This window comes from Marmota marmota, unplaced genomic scaffold (assembly GCF_001458135.2).
Source record: "Marmota marmota marmota unplaced genomic scaffold, marMar, whole genome shotgun sequence".
Taxonomy (NCBI): Eukaryota; Metazoa; Chordata; class Mammalia; order Rodentia; family Sciuridae; genus Marmota; species Marmota marmota.
This window is the reverse complement of record NW_026000068.1, coordinates 15,042,486-15,063,382: the sequence shown is the minus strand read 5'-3', so window position 1 is coordinate 15,063,382 and position 20,897 is coordinate 15,042,486. Positions and strand designations below refer to the sequence as shown.

At 35.0% G+C, this 20,897-nt stretch overlaps 1 protein-coding gene across 4 annotated transcripts in view; it reads right to left on the bottom strand.

The window, feature by feature from the left end:
- Window positions 1–20,897, bottom strand: part of C6 (complement C6) — a 79,297-nt gene that overhangs the window by 48,952 nt on the left and 9,448 nt on the right. For 2 of the 4 annotated variants that reach the window (XM_015490475.2, XM_048814026.1), the window contains exons 2-5: window positions 14,569–14,731; window positions 12,487–12,643; window positions 11,062–11,206; window positions 4,189–4,330 (exon numbers count right to left, since the gene is read on the bottom strand). In XM_015490475.2, coding sequence (XP_015345961.1) covers window positions 4,189–4,330; window positions 11,062–11,206; window positions 12,487–12,643; window positions 14,569–14,711 — 587 coding nt within the window. In that variant the 5' untranslated portion in view covers window positions 14,712–14,731. Of the gene's footprint in view, window positions 1–4,188; window positions 4,331–11,061; window positions 11,207–12,486; window positions 12,644–14,568; window positions 14,732–17,220; window positions 17,342–18,729; window positions 18,782–20,897 lie in introns of all 4 variants that reach the window. The other 2 variants (XM_048814027.1, XM_048814028.1) reach the window with 2 other exon arrangements.

Genomic DNA, 20,897 nt, shown 5'->3' with positions numbered 1-20,897 from the left:
AAATCCTAGGGATGTATTTTTAAAATGTAACCTAAAATCTATATACTTAAAAGTATGAAAAACTGTTGAAAGATACTAAATAGGATTCCAATAAATAGAAAGACATTGCATATTCATGGGATAAAAGACTTTAGTTAAAATGGAGGTTCTTCCCATATTGACTTACAGATTCAAAATATTACCTATCAAAATCCAAATTGCCTTTATTTTCTAAAAATTGATAAGCTAATCTTAAAATTCAACTGAAAATATAGGAGATCCAGGAAAGCCAAAACAATCTTGAGAAAGAAGGACAAATTTTGAGGAAACACATTTCCTGGTAGAAAGATTGCTTTAAAGCCAGAGTAATCATGAGAGTGTGGTACTAGCGTCAAGACAGACATATTAATCAATGGGGAAGAATTAAGAGTCCAGAAATAAATCCACATGTTTAGTCAGTTGATTTTCAACAAGAGTGCCAAGAAAACTTGATGAGGTGAAACTGATTTTTAACAAAGAGTGGTGGGACAGCTTGAAAGTCATATCAAGTCATAAATGAAGTTGGAACCCTTTCTCATATGATATGGAAAATTCATTCAAACTAGACCAGAAACTTAAATTTTAGAGTTAAAGCTACAGAATTCTTAGAAGTAAACATAGGATTAAATCTTTGTGAATTTAGATTGAAGAAGGCCTTCTCAGATATGACACCAAATGCACATACTACAAAAGAAGAAATTAATATATTGAACTTTATCAGAATTGAACGTTTTTGTGCTCCAAAGACACCTTTAAGAAAGTGAAAAGACAACTCACAGTGGGAGAAAGTATTTGTAAATCATATGTCTGCTGAGTATCTTGTATTCAAAATAGATAAAATCTCTTAGAAACCAATAATAAAAAATCAAATTATTCAGTTAAAAATTGGGTAAGGGATCAGAAAACTGAATATTTCTTTAAAGAAGACATGTAAATTGCCAAAGAGTACATGAAAAGATGCTCAATGTTATTAGTTATTCAAGAAATACAAATCAAAACCACAATGTGAGGTAGCATTTCACAGCATTTTGATTACATGGCTGTAATCAAAAAGATGGATGAAAACAAACTGTGGTGGAGATTTGGAGAAATAGATTTCAATCAAGCATAACTAGTGTGAATGTAAAATGATGCAACCATTTTGGAAAACAGGTGCAGAGGGTTTTTTTTAGGGGCACGTGTGTGGACGAATACAGGTATGAAAATATTCTAAAATAATATTGTGATAGTTACATATGTCTTTGATTACACTAAGCACTATTGAATTTTATACTTTAAGTGGCTGAATTGTATAATATGTGCATTATAAATTAATTTTTTTTTTAAAAAAAGGAACGATTCTTTTGTGTTCTTCAAGATGCACCTCACAATTCAGGAACTGCAAGCACAACATGAGATGTGCTTCCATTCATATTTGAATTTCTATCACTGGGTGTTTGAAGGAGAAAGTATGAGAAGTTGATCTGGGAAGAACTTTCCAAACTGCTTAAATTCACATGACAGACACAAGTGTGCTTGAGACTCATTTTTTGCATTTTCTAAGTTAAGAGGAATTGATGTGGAAAAAAGAACTCTTGGTCTTATAAGACCTCATACTATGCACTTCTGTTTGTTATTTGAGGAAAGTGGCTCCCAGGTTGGGGGGAATCTATGAAGCTAGCAGCCACCTGCAGAGAGTCTGGAGATAGGATTCTGATGAAGGAGGCTCCATCAGGGCCTGCCTACGGAATCTTTGGGGAGCTAACTATGGAACAGTTTTTAGCTTCACTCTTGCCCTCCCCTCTGAGATGTTTCTGTTGACTTTAAATATTTTCATGTTTCAAATACATAGTGATATGTAATACCTTTTCTTTCTCAAGTGCTTTTATTTAATTTTCTTTGCCTGTTTACTTTGTAACTTTTTTAGTTTTTATTTTTGTCTGAGCTGGGGATTGAATACAGGGCCTTACAAATGTTAGGCAAGGGTTCTACTACTAATTAAAAATATATAAACTAAAAATTATACATATATAAACATGTATATTTACACATACACATACACACGAATATGTGTACATTTATATTTGCACCTTGAATGAGCCTGATAAAAAAACAAACAGCATACTATTATTGCCAGATTCTTAATTCAGATGTAGGACCTGGTGACTAATGTTGGCAATGTAGGGATTTTGGTATATTTTGTTAAAATTTTTCTTGGAGTGATGTCATTGTATAAAAGGAACAGCCACCTTAGGAAATGTGCGGGGGCAGGGCAGGAGAGGAGGCAAAGATTCTAAGGCCAGCAGATGAGAAAGAAATTACAGTTAAGCAACTCTTAATTCTCAGTCCCTACAGAGCAAGGAGAGGACTGGCTGTCCCTGAGCCAGCAGTTTTTGCTCATTTCTGAGAATCCTTGGGACAACTTCTCAGGTTGGCAGAAGGCCACACAGTCCTCCTGCCAAAGTACACATAGCATGTGGTCCTTCCCATCTGTAACTGCAGAGTCTAGACCCACAGAACAAGAGGTAAGTTTGTAATGTCTCCTTTCACCAGTAAGAATATTAGAAAATGTGATTATTAGTAGGAGTTTTTGGCTGAGGATTTCTTCCAGAGAAAGGAAAAGAAGGAAATCATTTCTACACATTGATTAAAAAAAAAAAAAGGTATGTTGAAGTGCTCTCAGTGAATTCAGCAGTAATTAGAAACTCTTAGAATAGAAACTCAAATCAGTTTGTAACCTTCCAAAATACAGATGAGAAAACTGAGGCCCAGAGATGTTAAGTAACTTGGCTGTAATGTAGTGAGTTACTGGAGCACCAGGCCTACAACCCAGCTCCTCTTACTTCCATACTAATATCTTTCCTTTACTGGTGCCTCTGAGTTTGGTCAATAGCTTCCGGCTTTTATTCTAAATCAAATGAGGTTGTATTTACAATTGTGGCTGTTTGTTCTTCAGGTCTCAAGATTTCATATTATGCAACTCTGGCAACATAAGTGAAGACTTAAGTTTTTAAAGTCCAGTATGAAGCAATAGATGCTGATAGCAGCCTGCCCGCCCTCAGCCCAAATGGAAAGGGGGAATGGAGGGCACTGGAGACTGGCCTTACTGATTTTTTTTTTTTTTTAATGATTCAAACGAAGGCTCAACTCTTCTGTTTCCCCTGATTTCTCTTTTATCTCCTAAACTATCCCAAAGTACTGGCTCAGCCTCATGAATTTGGAAATTCTTGCTAAACTCCCAATGCCCTTCATGACTGAATATTCCTGAAACAGGAAAATTAGAATTTCTGGGCTCTATTCAAACACAGGGCTGTGTGGTCTCTTGAGGATTTTCCCAGTATTTTTCTGTCTTTAAGCAGATTTTTTCCTGAATCAGCATGAAATGAAAGAAATAATAACCTGAATTTTGAAGTCTGGATTTGAATCCTGTTTTCACCATTTACTACTTGGTAGATTTGAAACATTACCATATGGTCTCAACTTCTGTCTTTAGACTATATTGGCCTATCTACGCATCCCTAGTCATATTCATAAAAATTTTACTTTTACTTTTTTTTCTTTCATATTTTCTGTTTCCCCAACTCCTTTCTTTCTGCCTTTGTCTCCTATTATTGACTCTTGGGCTTGCTTCTTATACCAAAGGACTGACTATACTTCTCTCCTAATTATGAGTGAGTGACCTCAACATACTCACTCATAATTCTGCAATCTCATCATGGTGAACCTGCTGTAGAGATCATGTTCCATAGAAATAGAATTTCCAATAGGTTCAGAATTTTCTTTTCATTCAGACTTTTCTGATACCCTCCTTCTCAATTTACTCCTAGTATTTTTAAGTGGTTACTTATCTATTCAAGACCTAGTCTGAAGATTCCATGCTGGTGACTCCTAGACTGGCTTGTCTCCAGCTAATCTACCTGATCCATAACAGGGCTTTCAGAGACATGTGTGTGAATTAGAACAAGAAAAAGAACCCATAACATTTCCAAATTATTTTATACCCTAGCAGTAAGGATTGGGACCACATGCTGCCTGAACATGATAGATAACACAGTATCAAACGGGGCTGGTGGAAGTTGTAAGAAGTTAATGAGGAAGATGGCTAATGATGTGGCTCACTGTTGCACTGCTGCCTGTAGCTCACTTGTTCTGAGATACCTTTCCCCCAAATGATAAAAAAATGTTACATACCCAGCGCCCATCAACTCTACACTGGGGATGGGATTATACTTCCGTGGGCATACCGCCTTTGTTATTCCACAGTCCCTTTCATCTGAATTATCTCCACAGTCATTTTCTCCATTGCATTCTAACTTGCTGGCAATACATCGCCCTGGTCAAGGAAAGCACACAACAGTGTTGTAACACATTCACATTTAAGAAAGTGTGTATTAAGTTGAGACACAAACATTTTACATTTCAAGGGAAGGGTGACAGAAGTTTTTATTACTTTTCATAACAGTTTAGTACGTATGGAAATGGAGTGATATACTGATATTTTCCCTTAGATTTTGAGTCTATACGAGTCTCCATAGAATGATTTAGTTGCCAACAGTTCTCATTATTTTTAAAAAGAAAAGTAATTCTGCAGTCTTATCATGGTGAACCTGCTGTAGAGATCATGCTCTATAGAAATAGAATTTCCCGTAGGTTCAGAATTTTCTTTTCATTCAGATGGTAAAGCTGGGCCCCTGGTTTTTTGTTTCTTTTGTTTTAGTATCCAGGGGTATTTTACCATTAAGCCACATCCTCAGCCCTTTTTATTTATTTTGAGACAGGGTTTCACCAAGTTACTTAGTGCCTTGCTAATCTTCTGAGGCTGACCTTGAACTTGCTATTCTTCTGCCTCAGTCTCCCAAGTTGCTGAGATTACAGGTGTGCACCACCACATCTGGCTTGAGTCTTTCTTTTTATTGAAAAAAATATTATTTTACACACACACATGCACTCACTCATTCACTCTACTGGTACCAAGAATAACATGGCTGAATCTCTAAAGATTTATGTTGAGCAAAAGAAGGCACACATAAGAGTCAAGCTGTATAATTCCCATATGATTTTCAAGAACAAGAATAAGGTGGGGCATTGACTAGAAGGAAGAGGGGAACTTTGTGAGCATATGGAAACTTTCAAAATCTTCACTGGGGGTTGTTTATATGGTCGTAAACAAATGTGTGCACATTTGTTAAAATCAAACTGCACACTTGGGATCTGTGTGTTTTAAATAAGTCACTATTTCACTGTAAATTGTTATTTATTTGATAAAATAGACTTGCTGTATATTTTCCTAGATATAATTACTGTATATAATTGTTTTTATACATGTAACTTATCATCTGAAATTATATTTTTGGACAATTTAAGTGCCATGGTAACAAAGTAAGTGCTGAGGCAGCAAGTTATCTGAGTGAGTTTGACAAATAATACAAACTCCATGAACTCAGATAATTCCCTTCCCTTTTTGTCTTGCTGACTTTCATAAAGATCCTTGAAATCAGTGAGTAACTGCATATTGTGCAAATTAAAATGCCTTGGCTACAATGATGGATAAACCCCTTTCCTATCCTTTAGTCTCTTGCTTTGTGTACCATTGTTACTGGTATCACTGGCAAAAATTAAATGCCTTACTCATGATTATCTGGTTGACTAGTTTAAATGGTGATTGGAATCTCACTATAGCTATGCATTACTCTTTTGACTAAAATGGTTAGGGAAATTGGGTATTCTGTTCAATCAAATTTTTGAAATATTTTTCCTTATTTTACTAGCATGATATATTGAGGTCTAATTGATTTATATGTTGTTAGAGCCAGTTTTCTGAAGATTTTTTTTATCCACAATCAAGAGGGATATTGTTTTATAATTTTCTTATGACACTTCTGCTTGGCATAGTGGTATGAATTGGGATGTGTTCCTGTCTCTTTAAAAAACATTTTTAGTTGTACATTATAGCTACACATAATAGTGGGTTCATTTTGATATAATAATATATGCATGAAATGTTGCTGCATTTCAGTTCCCAGTGCCTCCTTTTTTCCCTCCCCTTTTCCAACTTCCTATTCCTCATCCTCTACTCTGCTGTTCTCCCATTTATTTATTATGTATTTATTTATTTTTAATTGGTGATTTACAGATATACATAAAGGTGGAATTTACTGTTATATTAATATATGTACAGAGTACAATTTGGCCAGTTTTGTTCTGCAGAGTCTCTCTTTTCCCACTGTTTCTTCCTCCCCCTTAACCCACTTCCTCGACTCCTTTGATCTTCCTTCTATTTTAATGGGATTCCTTGAGCATCTTTCCCCCCTCATTTTGGTCTAGCTTCTACACAGGAGAGAAAATATCTGGACCCTTACCTTTTGGGTCTGCCTTATTTTACTTAGCATGATATTCTCCAGTTTCATCCATTTACAAGAAAATGCCACAATTTCATTCTTTATGGCTGAATAAAACTGCATTTTGAATATATACCACATTTTCTTTATCCATTTATCTGTTGATGGGCACGTGGGCTGGTTCCATGACTGGGCTATTGTGATCTGAGCTGCTATAAACATTGGTATGCCTATAGCCTATATCACTATAGTATTCTGGGTTTAGGTTTTTTTTTTTTTTATAAATACCAAGGAGTGGGATAGCTGGGGTTCCTCAAAAAGCACTTAGTTTCAAGTCTTTTATTTAATAATCTTCACATAAAAAGTAGGGTGTAATGAAAATAATTATCTTCCTTTGATTATTCAAGATCTTGCATTGTGTCCAGACCATTATTATAATTATACCTGCAAGATGCACAATCATACAAAAATGAAAATGTAGATGAAACTGAATTTCTGTCAATCTCAAGCTATAACCTGGAAGAGGCGTCTAAACACACACACCACACACACACACACACACACACACACAACAATGTATCTTTAATTTGCTTTAAAGGAAAGAACAGAATGGATGATTTAATTTGAAACAGAGATGATTCCATTTGAAAAATGAATCTACATTGCATTTAAAATTTTTTGAACCTGGCACTTACAAATTTAAGAAGAATCTAATTTTTGGTATAGTTTCACCTTATAAAAGCATGATATTTTATTAAGAAGAAGTCAGGATACTCATGCAGGTTATGTTTGTTATTAGCCTAGCTTTGTACTTAGGGCATAGGATACAGGAGAATACAAGCAAATCTATTCATTTGATATTGAAAGGGGCCAATTAGCAAGTATAGAAATGAAAGAAAGATGATACCTTGATGAGGACCACAACCAAGTCAAGATGGCGCCTGGCAGTATGCTAGGAGGAGTGGTTTCTGAGTAACGCCAGCGAGCCATTAAGATGATAGAGATTCCTTAATGACTGACTACTGTGTCTAGGTTATGTCAATTAAGTTAAGCTGTGTGTAATCATTGGATTCCTTATTGGTTGACTGCTGTATTTAGTTTATGTTAATTAAGATAAGCTGTGTGTAATTAGTTATGTATATATACCTCTGCTGTCCTGCAATAAAGCGGCTCCCACTGTATCAATCTTCACAAGTTGCTCATCACCCCCCGGTTAGTTTGCCCAGCCAGACTGCGGCAATACCTCTTGAGTGATGTTTAGGAATATGTGACGGCAGTAATATAGTCTTAGTGGGACATAGCTGAGAATGAAACTCAGTGGAATACAACACAGAAAGGAACCGATATTCTAAGTCACAAATATATCTTATAGGCAGGGAAAGACGAAGGGCAGTTTTAATATTACAGGATTCATAGAGTTAGTATATTTTAGCTAGCACGTGCACATACAGCCTTCTTAATATGTGAGAATTAGGTTTCAAGACTCTGTGCTAATGCCTGAAATTTCTGACAGTGTCAAATCCTATATATTAACTATGATAGCGTCAAATCCTATACATTAACTAAAGTGCCTTTTACATCTTAACTAAACAGCTAACACACACTGTGACGATAACTTTGGCAATTTGAGGTCTGAAAGCCAAATCAGCACACGTTTCTTTTTCCTGCTTCATAATTTGATCGATAGTAGATTCAGTCTTATCCTAGATCTTAGCGACCTCAGCTTACTATTTTAAAATGTTCTTTAAGTCAGGAACTTTTGCCTTTTCACTTAAAGGAAGCCCTTTATGGTTTCTCTTTGACATATCTGAATTTCCACCACTACTATAGAGCTTTGGAGTACATTATTAATGATTTAGTAAACACAAGAATTTCCACGAGTTGGTAGTTGATCTGATAACTGAAAGTAATGGGTGGGTAGTGTATACAGTGTGAATATACTAGACAGAGGGAAGATTCATGTCCCGGACAGGACAAAATGTAATGGCACAAGATTTCATCACTCTATTCAGAATAAAATGTAATTGTGCAATTTAAAATTTAAAAATTGTTTATTTCTTTAATTTTTCCTTTAGTATTTTTGGACTGTGGTTGACCATGGGAAATTAAAACCATGAAAGTGAAACTGTGGATAGGGGGTGATTACTGTATATACTGACCCTTGGAAATATGCAGTCTTTTAGATGTTGTTCAGGTGTTTCCTGCCTACTTGAACTGATTTCTGTTACTGCAATACCAGGGTTGTTTTATTTTGTTCTGTTTTATCAATAGCTATGAACATATTGCTGGTCAATCGAAAACCCGCTATACTTGCACTGTTTTTTTTTTTTTTTTTTTTGATCAGTTGCAAATTCTCTAGTCTTTGATGCTTAAAATTAGGGCTTTGAGAGAGAAGTGCTCACAGGGCATGGGAATTAGTCTTATGAAGAAGTCTCAAAATCCATGTGTACATTAAAATAATATATTTAATCTTGGGGACTCATGGGATAGTCTGTACAGTGATAATGAGGGAGGAAATAAAACAAGGTGAGTCTGTTTAATATAGAGTATTAGTTTTAACTAATTCTTGTTAAGTGAGGGCCAAATAACATCCCAAGTCAGGCAAACAATTGTCCATCCAAACCCTCATTCTCATTCCCAGTGGCATTAGTGGGTTTTTAAAAGGACCATACAATAGCATATCACCTACAATGGAATAGTTAAAGACAAAAAGCCATGGAATCCCTAAATCAGAAAGGATATCAACCATACTTGTGCTGAGAGCTAACCAGTCAGTGGCTGGACTGTGGGGACATCTAAAAGTTCTGGGTAAATGGGTCTGGGCAGCAGGGAGCTCTGGGTATTATCTGCTTACCAAATACTACAGACATGCAATAATGCAGGGTTTGGAGTTGTGTGTGGTATATTTGTGTGTGTGTATGTGTGTGTGTGTATGTGTGTGTTTTCCATCAAAAATGTCTATGGACATATAACTGGTGAATTGGAAACTAGCTGTACTTATACGGCTAACTTTTCTGAAATCAGTCATTGTGTCCTGGTGATTCATGGATAAATCAAAAGCCGTCTCAAGCTTGTGAATATTTTTGGCTTATTCAAAACTCTTTTGTAATGAATTTCATAACATCTACTGTAATAAAGGAGCCTTTCCTGGTTATTTGTTGCAAAAACCATCTTTACAGCTTCAAATAATTGTACTTCAGTTCTAAATCTTGATTTTAACTCAATTTGTCACATCATCCCAAAATGTGGGATGATCTGGAAACATGTATGAAAGTTTCAATATGGTACATGATGTACAATATAATTATTGGGGCTGGGATTGTGGTTCAGTGGTAGAGCGCTTGCCTAGCAAGTGTGAGGCAGTGGGTTCCATCCTCAGCAACACATAAAAATAAATAAATAAAATAAAGGCATTGTGTCCATCTATAACTAAAAAATTAAAAAGATAACATAATTATTCTATCATTATTGTATAACTATAGTTTAATTTAATAATATATATAAACTAGATTATTATTTCCAAACTATTTTAATGCAACTGTGCCAATTTCACCGAAATATTCACGCAGTTGAAACCTGGTTAATATTCTGAATGTAATGCTCTCATCTGTATCACCCTCAGCCATTGTCATTAAAATTTTGTTTGTTTTTTCTCTTCAAGTCAATTTGTGACATGACCTTATTCATGCAGACATGATGTATATTTCCCTACCCAAATCCCACTCTCATTTCCCAGAATTGGGGTAGCATAAAGGGAAAGTGTGACATCAGAATTTCTGCCTGACATCCAGAAATGTTGGCAAAGCTAAAGGCAAGAGGCAGGGACTATTAAGCAGGCGGTGGGGGTTGTGGGGGGAGGGTTAATTCCAAGCTCTTGGGTAAATTTTCTAAGGAATTTGAAATTTGCTATCTTGTTATAAATACTTTACTTTTCAGTAGATCCCAGAGTACATAGAAATGATATAGAGTTCATTCATCTGATATCTAATTTAGTTGTAACTTCACATTGACTGTTTAGACAGGAGGTCAGTGAATGAGGGCTCATGTGCTAACACTGACCTGTTTCTGTATAAAATTTTAATGGAGCATGGCCATGCTCATTTGTTTATATACTGTCAAGGACAGCTTTGGTGCTACAGTGCCAGAGCAGAGGGGTAGCAAGATAGACCATATGGCCTACAAAAGCTAAAATATTTGCCATCTGGTCCTTTACTGAAAAGTTTGCAGAAATCTGATGTAGAATATTCAAAATGGTAACCATTAAAGAGCTGTTAATTAACAAAAGAATACATAAGATTAATATAGTCCAGATTTGATTATAATATGATACTTAGATATCAGATTTCATGCATGTGAAGAGGATTGGACTTATAGATAATGTTACCATCATTCAAATCATTTTCATCTTGTCTTCTGGAATTTCCTTTGAGTCAATCTAGAAAATTTGCTACATCATTTCAAGTCATCCCTCTAACATATTTCAATATTATTGTCTTAATAAACTATTAATATTTTTAATTTGTTACCTCTTTTCAATTATTCTTATATACAGTCGTGTTTATTAATAGCCAATTTTTTAAAAAATGTGCCTTTATTTTTTTCCCATTCTTCTCTCTGTAGGGGCCTTAGCACTACTACTTGGTAAACAAGTAGTCAGTTGTACTAGCTTTGATTTAGTCAGGTCATTTTTTTTATGGCGACTGAACATTTTACAAAAGTACATTACCACTGTCACAGCGGAATTTATTCTTGCAGTCAGTCTCTTCAATTTGGCAGAGCTTAGATGGAATGCATGGTTGGAAGGTCACCAGGGGCTCTGTACATGGTTGTCCCTCAAATTGACTAGGACGCAAGACAGATCTAACTTTAGTCTAAAAGGAAAGGAGAAAACTGTAAGTAACTTCAAGGCAGGGCGAAGGTCAAAATGCATCTAAATGCATTTCCAGTTACAGTGGTGATTCTTCCTGTGGTGGTGTTTCTTAAGTTTTATTAGCAATTCCTGCAGTTTCATTATTGTGCATATTTAGGGAAACCACTACCTTCTTGGACCTCAGTTTCCCGACGTGTAAAATGTAGAAGTGGGGCAAAATGATTTCTAAAGCTTCCTTTGAGTCTGAAATAATAATTCTAAATTGCATCAACATCAAATGTTTACTGAGCATCTCTTGAGCACAGTAAATTCTTCCAAGCAATAACAATAGTCCTTCTATATCTCAAAGACTTTGTGAGGTGAGAGATATGAAAGGATTTTGAGGTTCTTTTTGCATAAGGAAGTCACCATGGAAACTAAGGTTGACACAATCTCCACACTTTAAAAGGATTTTAAATGGTGAGTAGTAAAATGGAGAGTCAGGGAAGGATAGAAATATGACAAGACTAACAAGTATTGACTTTGACAATGGAAAAGTTCAAGTTCAAAATGTAGCTGCTTCATTAATTAATGGTATATATTCTTGGGCAACTTATTTAACCCTTAATGAGCTATAACTTACTCTTCTATAAAATGGGTAGAAAAATATTATGTGATGTGAAGTTTGAATAAAGTGGTACATGTAAGGGACCCAGAATAGTTTTTCTCAGAGAATGTGTGCTCCATACATGAGTTTCATTTTCTTCTCTAAAATGTGCATACTCAGCACACATGACCCTGACTGGGTTCACATGGGTCAATGCCCTTACAGGAATGAGCATGAGGTGGGTAAATATTGCAGCTGGGAACAATAAACATAATGGGGGACTTTCCTACGGGGAGAGGTGATTTAGAGGTAGAGCAAAAAGTCAGGCTTTTGATTCATTCCTCTCACCTCTGGTTAGTTTGAAGCATTGGATTGGAATCTGTACCTGATTTCTCTTTCAAAATTCTCAGAAGGCAAAGGCAGTGCAATTCAGATATGCATAAAAATAAGAGCAATCCTGGAAGTGGAATTTCCTTTTGGTATTCATAAGACAGCAAGGCATATAAAGTGAATCCCTTCTTCCACCCCCTCCAAAAATAAACTGCTAAATGAAAAAATTCTCCCAGGGGTAGTGGAACAGTTTATTTTTAGAATCTGAAGCAATTTAGTATTTCTATGTTGTTAAACCTATCAGGGATCAGAGAACTACTAGGGTTGTGATTCAGATATCCTGGGTGAGTCTATGCGTTACTTACTTGTTTTTGAATACATGGGTCACAGTCTGACCACGGCCCATAATCTCCCAAGAGGCAGTTGATAGGACATGTTTGCAAGTTACATAGCCTGGTCTCCTCTTTGGTACAAAGCTGGTCACATGAGTTATCCCAATAGTAATTATTTATTACTATTTGTCTGCAACAATAAGGAAAAAATTTGCTTAGAGTTATTCACTTTGGCTCTAACTCTGTAAAAAAAAATGTCATTGAACATTACAGAGAATAAAAGAAGAGCAAGTTTTCATGGGAATTTGGGCAGGTTGGCATACTTACGGTTTACACACTAGGAACTCAGATCAGCTCCAGAATTTTTGAGGCCCAGTACAAAATGAAAAAAAAAAAAGAGAGAGAGAGAGAGAGAGATCTTGTTCCAAAGCAAAGAATTTCAAGACAGTGATGACAGATCACGTAGCCAAGCATGAAGCCATTCTAAGCTTGGGGGTCTGTGCCACTGTACTGGTCACATTCATGAAGCTGGTCTGATAGATCTCCTGGAAAGGACCGGAAGGAAAAGAAAAGAAAGAAGACAGGAAAGAAAATCCCTGTAAATTTCTTAAAAGGTGAAAACAAACTGTGTAAGTACAATGATTCAGACAGGGTCAGGATAATGTGAGGCTGAAGATCTAAATACAAAGTGACAGGAGAGACATCTTGATTAATGTATGTGAATTCCCCAGATAGAAGACGTAAGGTATTCAGAGGGAATGACAAAATTAGAGCTGAAAGAGAGAGTGAGAAGCTTGTATGACCATCCAGGAAGGAGTGTGTGATTGAGAGGCATGGCATATATTGTACTTTACTGGGTAGGTAGAGAGGTCCTGAAGGACTCTTGAGTAGAAGAGTATTATAAGCAAATCTTTTTTCATACACTTAGTGAATGATTTATTGGAAGTCAACTGGTACTTTTCATGAGATTCACACTACATATGTAAAAATAGCTTTCTAAAATAAGTCTGTAAAATGTGTTATAATAGTTAAAACAGATTAACCATATGCCCTTCTCTCTCAAGTCATGTGAGCATCTCCATGGTACAGAAACATTTAACAGAGTTACAGAAATTATGAGGGGTGGGTAATATGAATTGGTGAAAAGACTAAATACTACATCCTATCAAGTAACAGTTTTCTTGCCATCTTGTGTATGCCAACAATCAGTGCTGCTCAACTGAGGTCCTGTTAAGCTCAGTTTAATGAGTAGAAAATTCTTTGTAACTAACTTACTCACTGTAAGCAAGCAGAGTTATATGTTGTTTGAAAAAAGCTTGCGAAGCAATTCTGAGTAAGTCAGTCAACTGAAGATATCACACAGATTCTTAATTAACTTTTTTGGTGTCCTTTGTTTTTATAGAGAGAACAAAAGTAGGCTTTGCTCACAATTCACAATAGCCAAACTGTAGAACCAGCCTAAGTGTCCATCAACAGATGAATGAATAAGGAAAATGTTGTATATACATGATGGGAGCTTTATTCAGCCACAAAGGAAAACGAAATGATGTCATTTACAGGAGGGTGGATGAAAGTTGAAAACATTATGTTAAGCAAAATAAGCTAAAACTAGAAAGTCGGGGGGTTGTTATGTTTTCTGTCATATATGGAAGCTAGAGAAGAAAAGGTGAAGAAAGGTTTTAGGAGGGATTTCATGAAAATTGAAGGGAGATCAATAGAATAGAAGAAAAGAACCAAGAGAAGGGAGGAGGGAGGGAAAGGGGAAGAAATGGGGTGTGATGTTGGGCCAAATTATATTGTTACATTGTGTGCATTTACGAACATGTAAACAACAAATCCCGCCATTATGAAAAACTATAATGCGTTAATAAAAATATGGAAGAATAAAAACAAGTACAAATAAAAATATGGAAGAATAAAAACAAGTACAAATAAAAATATGAAAAAAGTAGGCTTTGTTTTAACTTTATGTGCAAAAGATTTCAAATTCCATTCAAATTTATTAGCTCTTGTTTGAGATATATTTTTCCCTATATCTTAGTGTGGCACCTCTGATACTGTTCTCTCCATCCTCAAGGTCTCCCAGGACATAAAAACTACATAACTCACACCTACCTCTGCCTTCTCTGGGTTCCAGAATTGCAGGTTTTTGAGCAACTGGACCACTGAGTCCATGGGTAGTGATCACAGAAGCAGCATTGCGCTCTGTCAATCAGCGCAGTCAGCAGGATGAAATAGAAGATGAAGTGTCTGGCCATGTCTTGAGAGCCTCCAGGCCCTGAGGTGGAATAATGTAATACATATTCAATATTTGTTGGGGATAACACTACAAGTCATTCTAAGTCACAGACTCAAATGTAATTTTAGGAAACATTTGCATTTTCTACCTTCCTTAAGGCATGTGAACATACAAATTCATGTGCTTATGAGTACAAGTTTGATTTTAAAGATTTTTGGGGGTGGAGATTACCATGGCTATAAGATCCAGTATATTATATTAACTTTCTTTGAACTGTAGGGGTAGAATACAAGACAGAGTATGTAGTAAATATCTGTAACTCATTCCATTCCATAAAATGTTAGAGATTTATGTAATCTTATTTTTTTTCTCAAAGTGACTGCTCATTTTATGTGGGAAGTACCCATAATTACATTTCCGCTTTATGATTTTTGGGGGACTGGGGAAAGTAGCGTGGGCTACTTTTGTGCATCCTAAAAACCTGCTAAAGAGAGTTCGCTGTCTGTCTCCACTATGCATGGAGTCACAGAAATTATAGCTGGAATGGATCTTCAAAACCTGTAAGTCAAACTCCTTCTCATTATGGAGATGAAAATGAGGTGCAAGGAGGAGGAAAAGGATTGAGACAGAATGAGAAGACTTCAAGACTCCTGGTTCTTGGGTGACGTGCATTCCTTCACTGAATTTCCAGCAACACTAATTATTGTGTTAATGGAGCATCAAGCTGCCTGGAGCTCTACAATCCAGGCCACAAGAGAGTCTGATCCATATATGCCAATGAAAACCTCTACCAGTGGTTCCCTACTATGTGCTCTAGACACATGAGCATCTGTCAATTATTTGCAAAACCATGTATGCCCCCAAATATTGCCAATTGGATCTTCATATAGCTAGCAAAATGCAACAGGATTCATACATACATACATATATATACACATACAGATGTGTATATATATATATGCAGATATACATGTTTATAGATATAAATATACACAATATTTCTGGATTAATATAGTGACTCTCACTTCAAAAAGAGTAATTCCATCAACCTAACTTCTTTTTCTCTCAGTTTCATTATCTACAACATGATACTTTTACCTCTTTTGTAAAGTTTTTGTTAGAATTAAATAAGAAAGCTTAGAACAATCCTTAGCTTAGATTCATCATTCAATAAAAATTAGCTTTTCGAATTAGAAATGACATTTAGGAGTGTTACAGACTTACAGGATACAAAATCAGCATACAAAAAATCAATAGTTTTCTTATACACCTATAATAAATTTGCTGAAATCAAATCAGGAAAACAATCCTATTCACAATAATACCCTTCCACCCACAAAATAAAATACCAGAAATAAAATTAATGAAGCATATGAAAAAGCTCTACAATGAAAATTATAGAATACTGAAGAAAGAAATTGCAAAATACACTATAATAAGAAAAGACCTCTTCTGTTCATGGATAGGATGAATTAATATTAAAATGGCCACATTACCAAAAGCAATACACAGATTTAATGCCATCCTCATGAACATATCAATGGCATTCTTCTCAGAACTAAAAAAAAATCAATGCTGGAGACATATTACAGAATTATAGTAACAAACACTGCATTGTACTGCAGCATATGTGTGGCCCATTAATGACTCATGAAATCAATTCTGTGAATCATAATGAACAACTTTTTAAAATAAAATAAAATATAAAATATCCAAAAGTTTTGTGTAGACCCTTGGCCTAAATTGTGCATGTTTCAAGGAATTTGGAGGTACATTTTAATGTACAAGAAAAGTATTTGATGGAAGAGATAGGATGAGTAGAATATATATATCGGCAAAGGGATGATTTGCTACCTTTGCTTGCAGGTGTCACTTAGTGTTCACAGCAAGTATACTGTTGTGCAGTATAGCTTGATATTAACATGACTCTCAGCGAGATGAAAAATCTGAGATAGTCAACTCAGTTCATTTGCAAACTTTGAGTTCATTTTTTGGAAAGATGGTACCTATATTTTTTCTTTCTTTGAGTTAGCAGCAATTATTATACTTTATGCAAACTAGAATAAATTACTGTTAAAATGGATCATGTCTTTATAAAAAGAAAAAGGATAATGAATGAAATATATAGAAAATGTGTTCTGGATCTGTAATTATAAAAGTTGACAATACTGAGCAAAATATTGACTGTAATCTTCCAACTTCAACTTCATTTGAATCACATTTCAAAAAGGAAAAAGTAAGTACAAAATATTATAATGAAGATTACTTAAAATATGGTTTTATCAAATGTGAAAAACCTTTTGAAAATGATAGACCTCAGTGTGTTATTTGTAATAATATTCTTGCAAATGAAAGTTTAAAACCTTCAAAATTAAAAAGATACTTAGAAACTCAGCATACTGAACATTTGATATAAGCCTCTTGAATATTTCCAAGGAAGAAAAAAGACATAAAGATATCAACACATTTTTTCTTCATTGGCCTACTGCTAATGGGGAGAAGATCTTATTGTCATCATATTTTCTTACCAATCAAGAAAAGGTTCAGACAACTGTTGAAGAAAATTGTCCTTCCAGCATGTTTGGTATATTATAATTTTGATGATAATTCAGCTGATAAATTAAAAACTATGCCTATGCAGAAGACAGTCTAAAGGAAAAGAGAGAAAATTAGTGGGGGTGGGAGGATTCCATCAAAATAGAAGGTCAGTGGAAGAGAAAGAGGGGGGTGGTGGGGAGGGAGGAGAGACAAGAAAAGGGAATAACAAATATGAATATGCCACAGTGAGTCTCAGCATTATGTACATTCATAATACTTTTTTTTTAAGAGCTGTAGGAAAATAGCAAAAAAGTCAATAGAGTAAAGGAAATAGGGGGATGGAGGAGAGGAAGGTAAGGGGAAGTAATGGAACCTGAAAACAAAACAAAACAAACAAAAAACCTGTACTTAGTGGTAAACAATATCTCTTGGAAATTGGACTATTGCAGTACATTTAGAAACAACACTTATTATTTGGTTACAATCTGGTGTAAATTTTGCAATCCAGCTGGATGGAAACACTGATATTGGAAGTTACACAGCCCTTCTAGTTTATGTTAGATTTTATGAAGGATTTTTTTGTACCTTTTAAATTTAAACTCACATCCAAGTGAATTTGATACAGAAATATGAAAGCGCATTGTGGGTCAATATAAATTCAACTGGAAAAACTATAAAGTAATTACAAGTGATAGACCAGCAAGAATAACTGGAAAACATAGCAGAGCAATTAAAAAGTTGCTGGGAGTTACTAATAATGGTGCTGTGTGGAATCATTGTTTCATAAGTCATGAAGCTTTAGCATCCAGAGAAATTCCATTAGAGTCTCAAGGTAGAATTGGAAAATGCAGTAAATGCTGTTAATGTTATTAAAGGAAACTCACTGAATAGCTAGCTTCTTGAGACAGTTTGTTCATAATTGGAACTAATCATATGCATGTACTGCATCATCCCAAAGTTTGTTGGTTTTCTCAAGTGAAAATATTAACCAGGGTTTATGAACTCAGGAATGAGATACAGAACTGTCTGTAATCCCATCATTTTAGGAGTCTGAGGCAGAAGAATGGCAAGTTCAAAGCCAGCCTCAGCAACTTAGCCATGGCCTAGCAACTTAGTAAGACCTTGTCTCAAAATAAAATATAAAAAGGGATGGGGATATGGCTCAGTGGTTAGGAGACTCTGGGTTCAATTCCTGGTACCCACCTCCCCCCAAAAATAATAATTTAGCAAATTTTTTGAAGATGATATTTGGGTAATAAAATTGTCATACTCAAATGATATTTTTGACATTTTTAATGAGGTGAGTTTAAAATTATAGGAGAAAACAATGATGTATTTCAACATGCTGAATATATCCAAACATTCCAAAAGACATTGTTATGGCATGCAAGGCTTAAAAGCTACTACGTGTTCCCAAGGTTTTTACAACATATTGAAGAGAATATTGTTAAGGAAAGAAATTTGAAAGAAATTAAATTAGAGATATTGTTGTTTCTTACCTCTCTATCTCAAACTTTCAACCATTTATTTCCAGTAGAGAAATTTGAGACACTGAGGGAAAACAGTTGGTAAAAAATCTATTTGCTTTTTTTGGGGTCTGGGGTTATGGCTCAGTGGTAGAGTACTCGCCCAGTATGTGTGAAGCCCTGGGTTCAATCCTCAGCACCATATAAAAATAGACAAATAAAATAAAGGTATTCTGTGTAACTACAACTAAAAATAAATATTAAAAAAAGATCTATTTGCTTTTTGAAACCCTGAAGCAAAAATTGGGCTAAACTTAGTGTCTGGAGAAGAAAATGAATTACTGCAGCTTAGTTCTTCATATATACTGGCACACAATTATGAAACCTTAGGTTTTTTTGTTTTGTTTTGCTTTGTTTTTCCTGGTGGTGCTGGGGATTGAACCCAGATCCTTGTGGATGTTTGGCAAGCACTCTACCAACTGAGCTATATCCCCATTCCTGAGACCCTAAGTTTATCAGCATTTCAGAAGATATTCCTTTGCTAGGTAGAAGGAGTATCCTGCTATTACTACTATTCATGAGAACTAATTAGTGTGAGCTGGAGTTTTCAATTTAACCCAGTTAAAATCAAAGGAAGAAATGGGCTGAATGGTGTGATAGGTATGTAAATAGTGTTATCTTCTGTGCTCCTGACTGGAAGGAGCTTTTGAACAGGAAAACACATTCATCACATTAAATAAAATCTTACTTAGCTTTTGTTCTTGTATTATTTAATGTTATTTTGTAATATTTTCTATTTCATATAAATGTTAATGTGATATTGTATGTGACAACTTTGTTATGTTTTACAGTTGCTATATTTAAATATTAATACAATCAAGTGATTCTATGTTCATTGAAAAAAGAGACAAAAAGAAAAAAGGAATTTTTGCTACTTGTAGGAAAATGAATGGAACTTGATACTATTAGATTAAGCGAAATAAGCCAAAATCAGAATGCCAAGGGTCATTTGTTTTCTCTCTTATGTGGAAACTGGAGAGGGAAAAGGAAAACCAAAATGTATGTGTGTTGGGGTGGGTGTCTCATGAAAATGGAAGGAAAATCAGTAGAGGAAAGGGACCCGAGGGTTAGAATAGAAGGAAAGGGGAAATACTGGGGAATGATATTGGCCAAATCATATTGTTATATTGTGAATATTATGAATATGTAACAACGAATCCCACCATTATGTACAACTATAATGTACCAATAAAAATACAGAAAAAATACAAATATAATAAATGCTGGAGGGAATGCAAAGTAAAAGGAACAATTTTAGACTGTTGGTGGGATTGTAAGTTAGTACAGTGACTATGGAAATCACTATAGAGTTTCCTCAAAATACTAGGAATGGAACCACCATCCATGGAAGAATAGATTAAGAAATGTGGTATATATATGCACAATAGAATTTTACTAGGCTACAAAAAGAATAACATTATATCATTTTCAGGAAAATGGATGGACCTTGAAGGCATTATGTTAAGTGAAATAAACTATACTCAGAAAGTCAAGAGTCATATGTTTTCTCTCATATGTGGAAACTAGAGAAGAGAAAGGAAAATCAAGGTGTGTGTTGATGAATGAAGATAGGAGGACCAGTAGAGTAGAAGAAGGAGATCAGGAGTGGGGAGCCGGGGCAGGAATGGAGAAATACTAGGGAGTGATAGTGACCAAATTATATTGTTTTATTTTGTGCATGTATAAATATGCAACAACAAATCCCATTATTATTTTTAAGTATAGTGCATCAGTAAAATATGGAAATAAAACCAAAAAGAGTGACATACAATAATTTCATGAGCCTGTACATTTAGCTTCTGTAGTTATTGAGGAACTATTGGCATGATTTTAAAGCCAATTTTATTTTTTTAAAGAATTATGATTATTTGCAACAGATTCCATCTTACAATTTTGTTCTGTTCATGACATCATCAAAATTAACTTTCATTATTTGCATACTTCTAATAGTATGGACTGGGTAATATGATCAGTATGGTAATATGCATTAATATATAAATAAAAATTTTTAGATATTTCCTGTGAGTCTCCAAACTAAGTGATATTGTATTGTAAACCTTCCTGTCAAGTGGTATCAGTTGTAGCATAAATGGTGATATATTCTTGTATACCTGTCACCAGGTCTGCACACATATAATTAC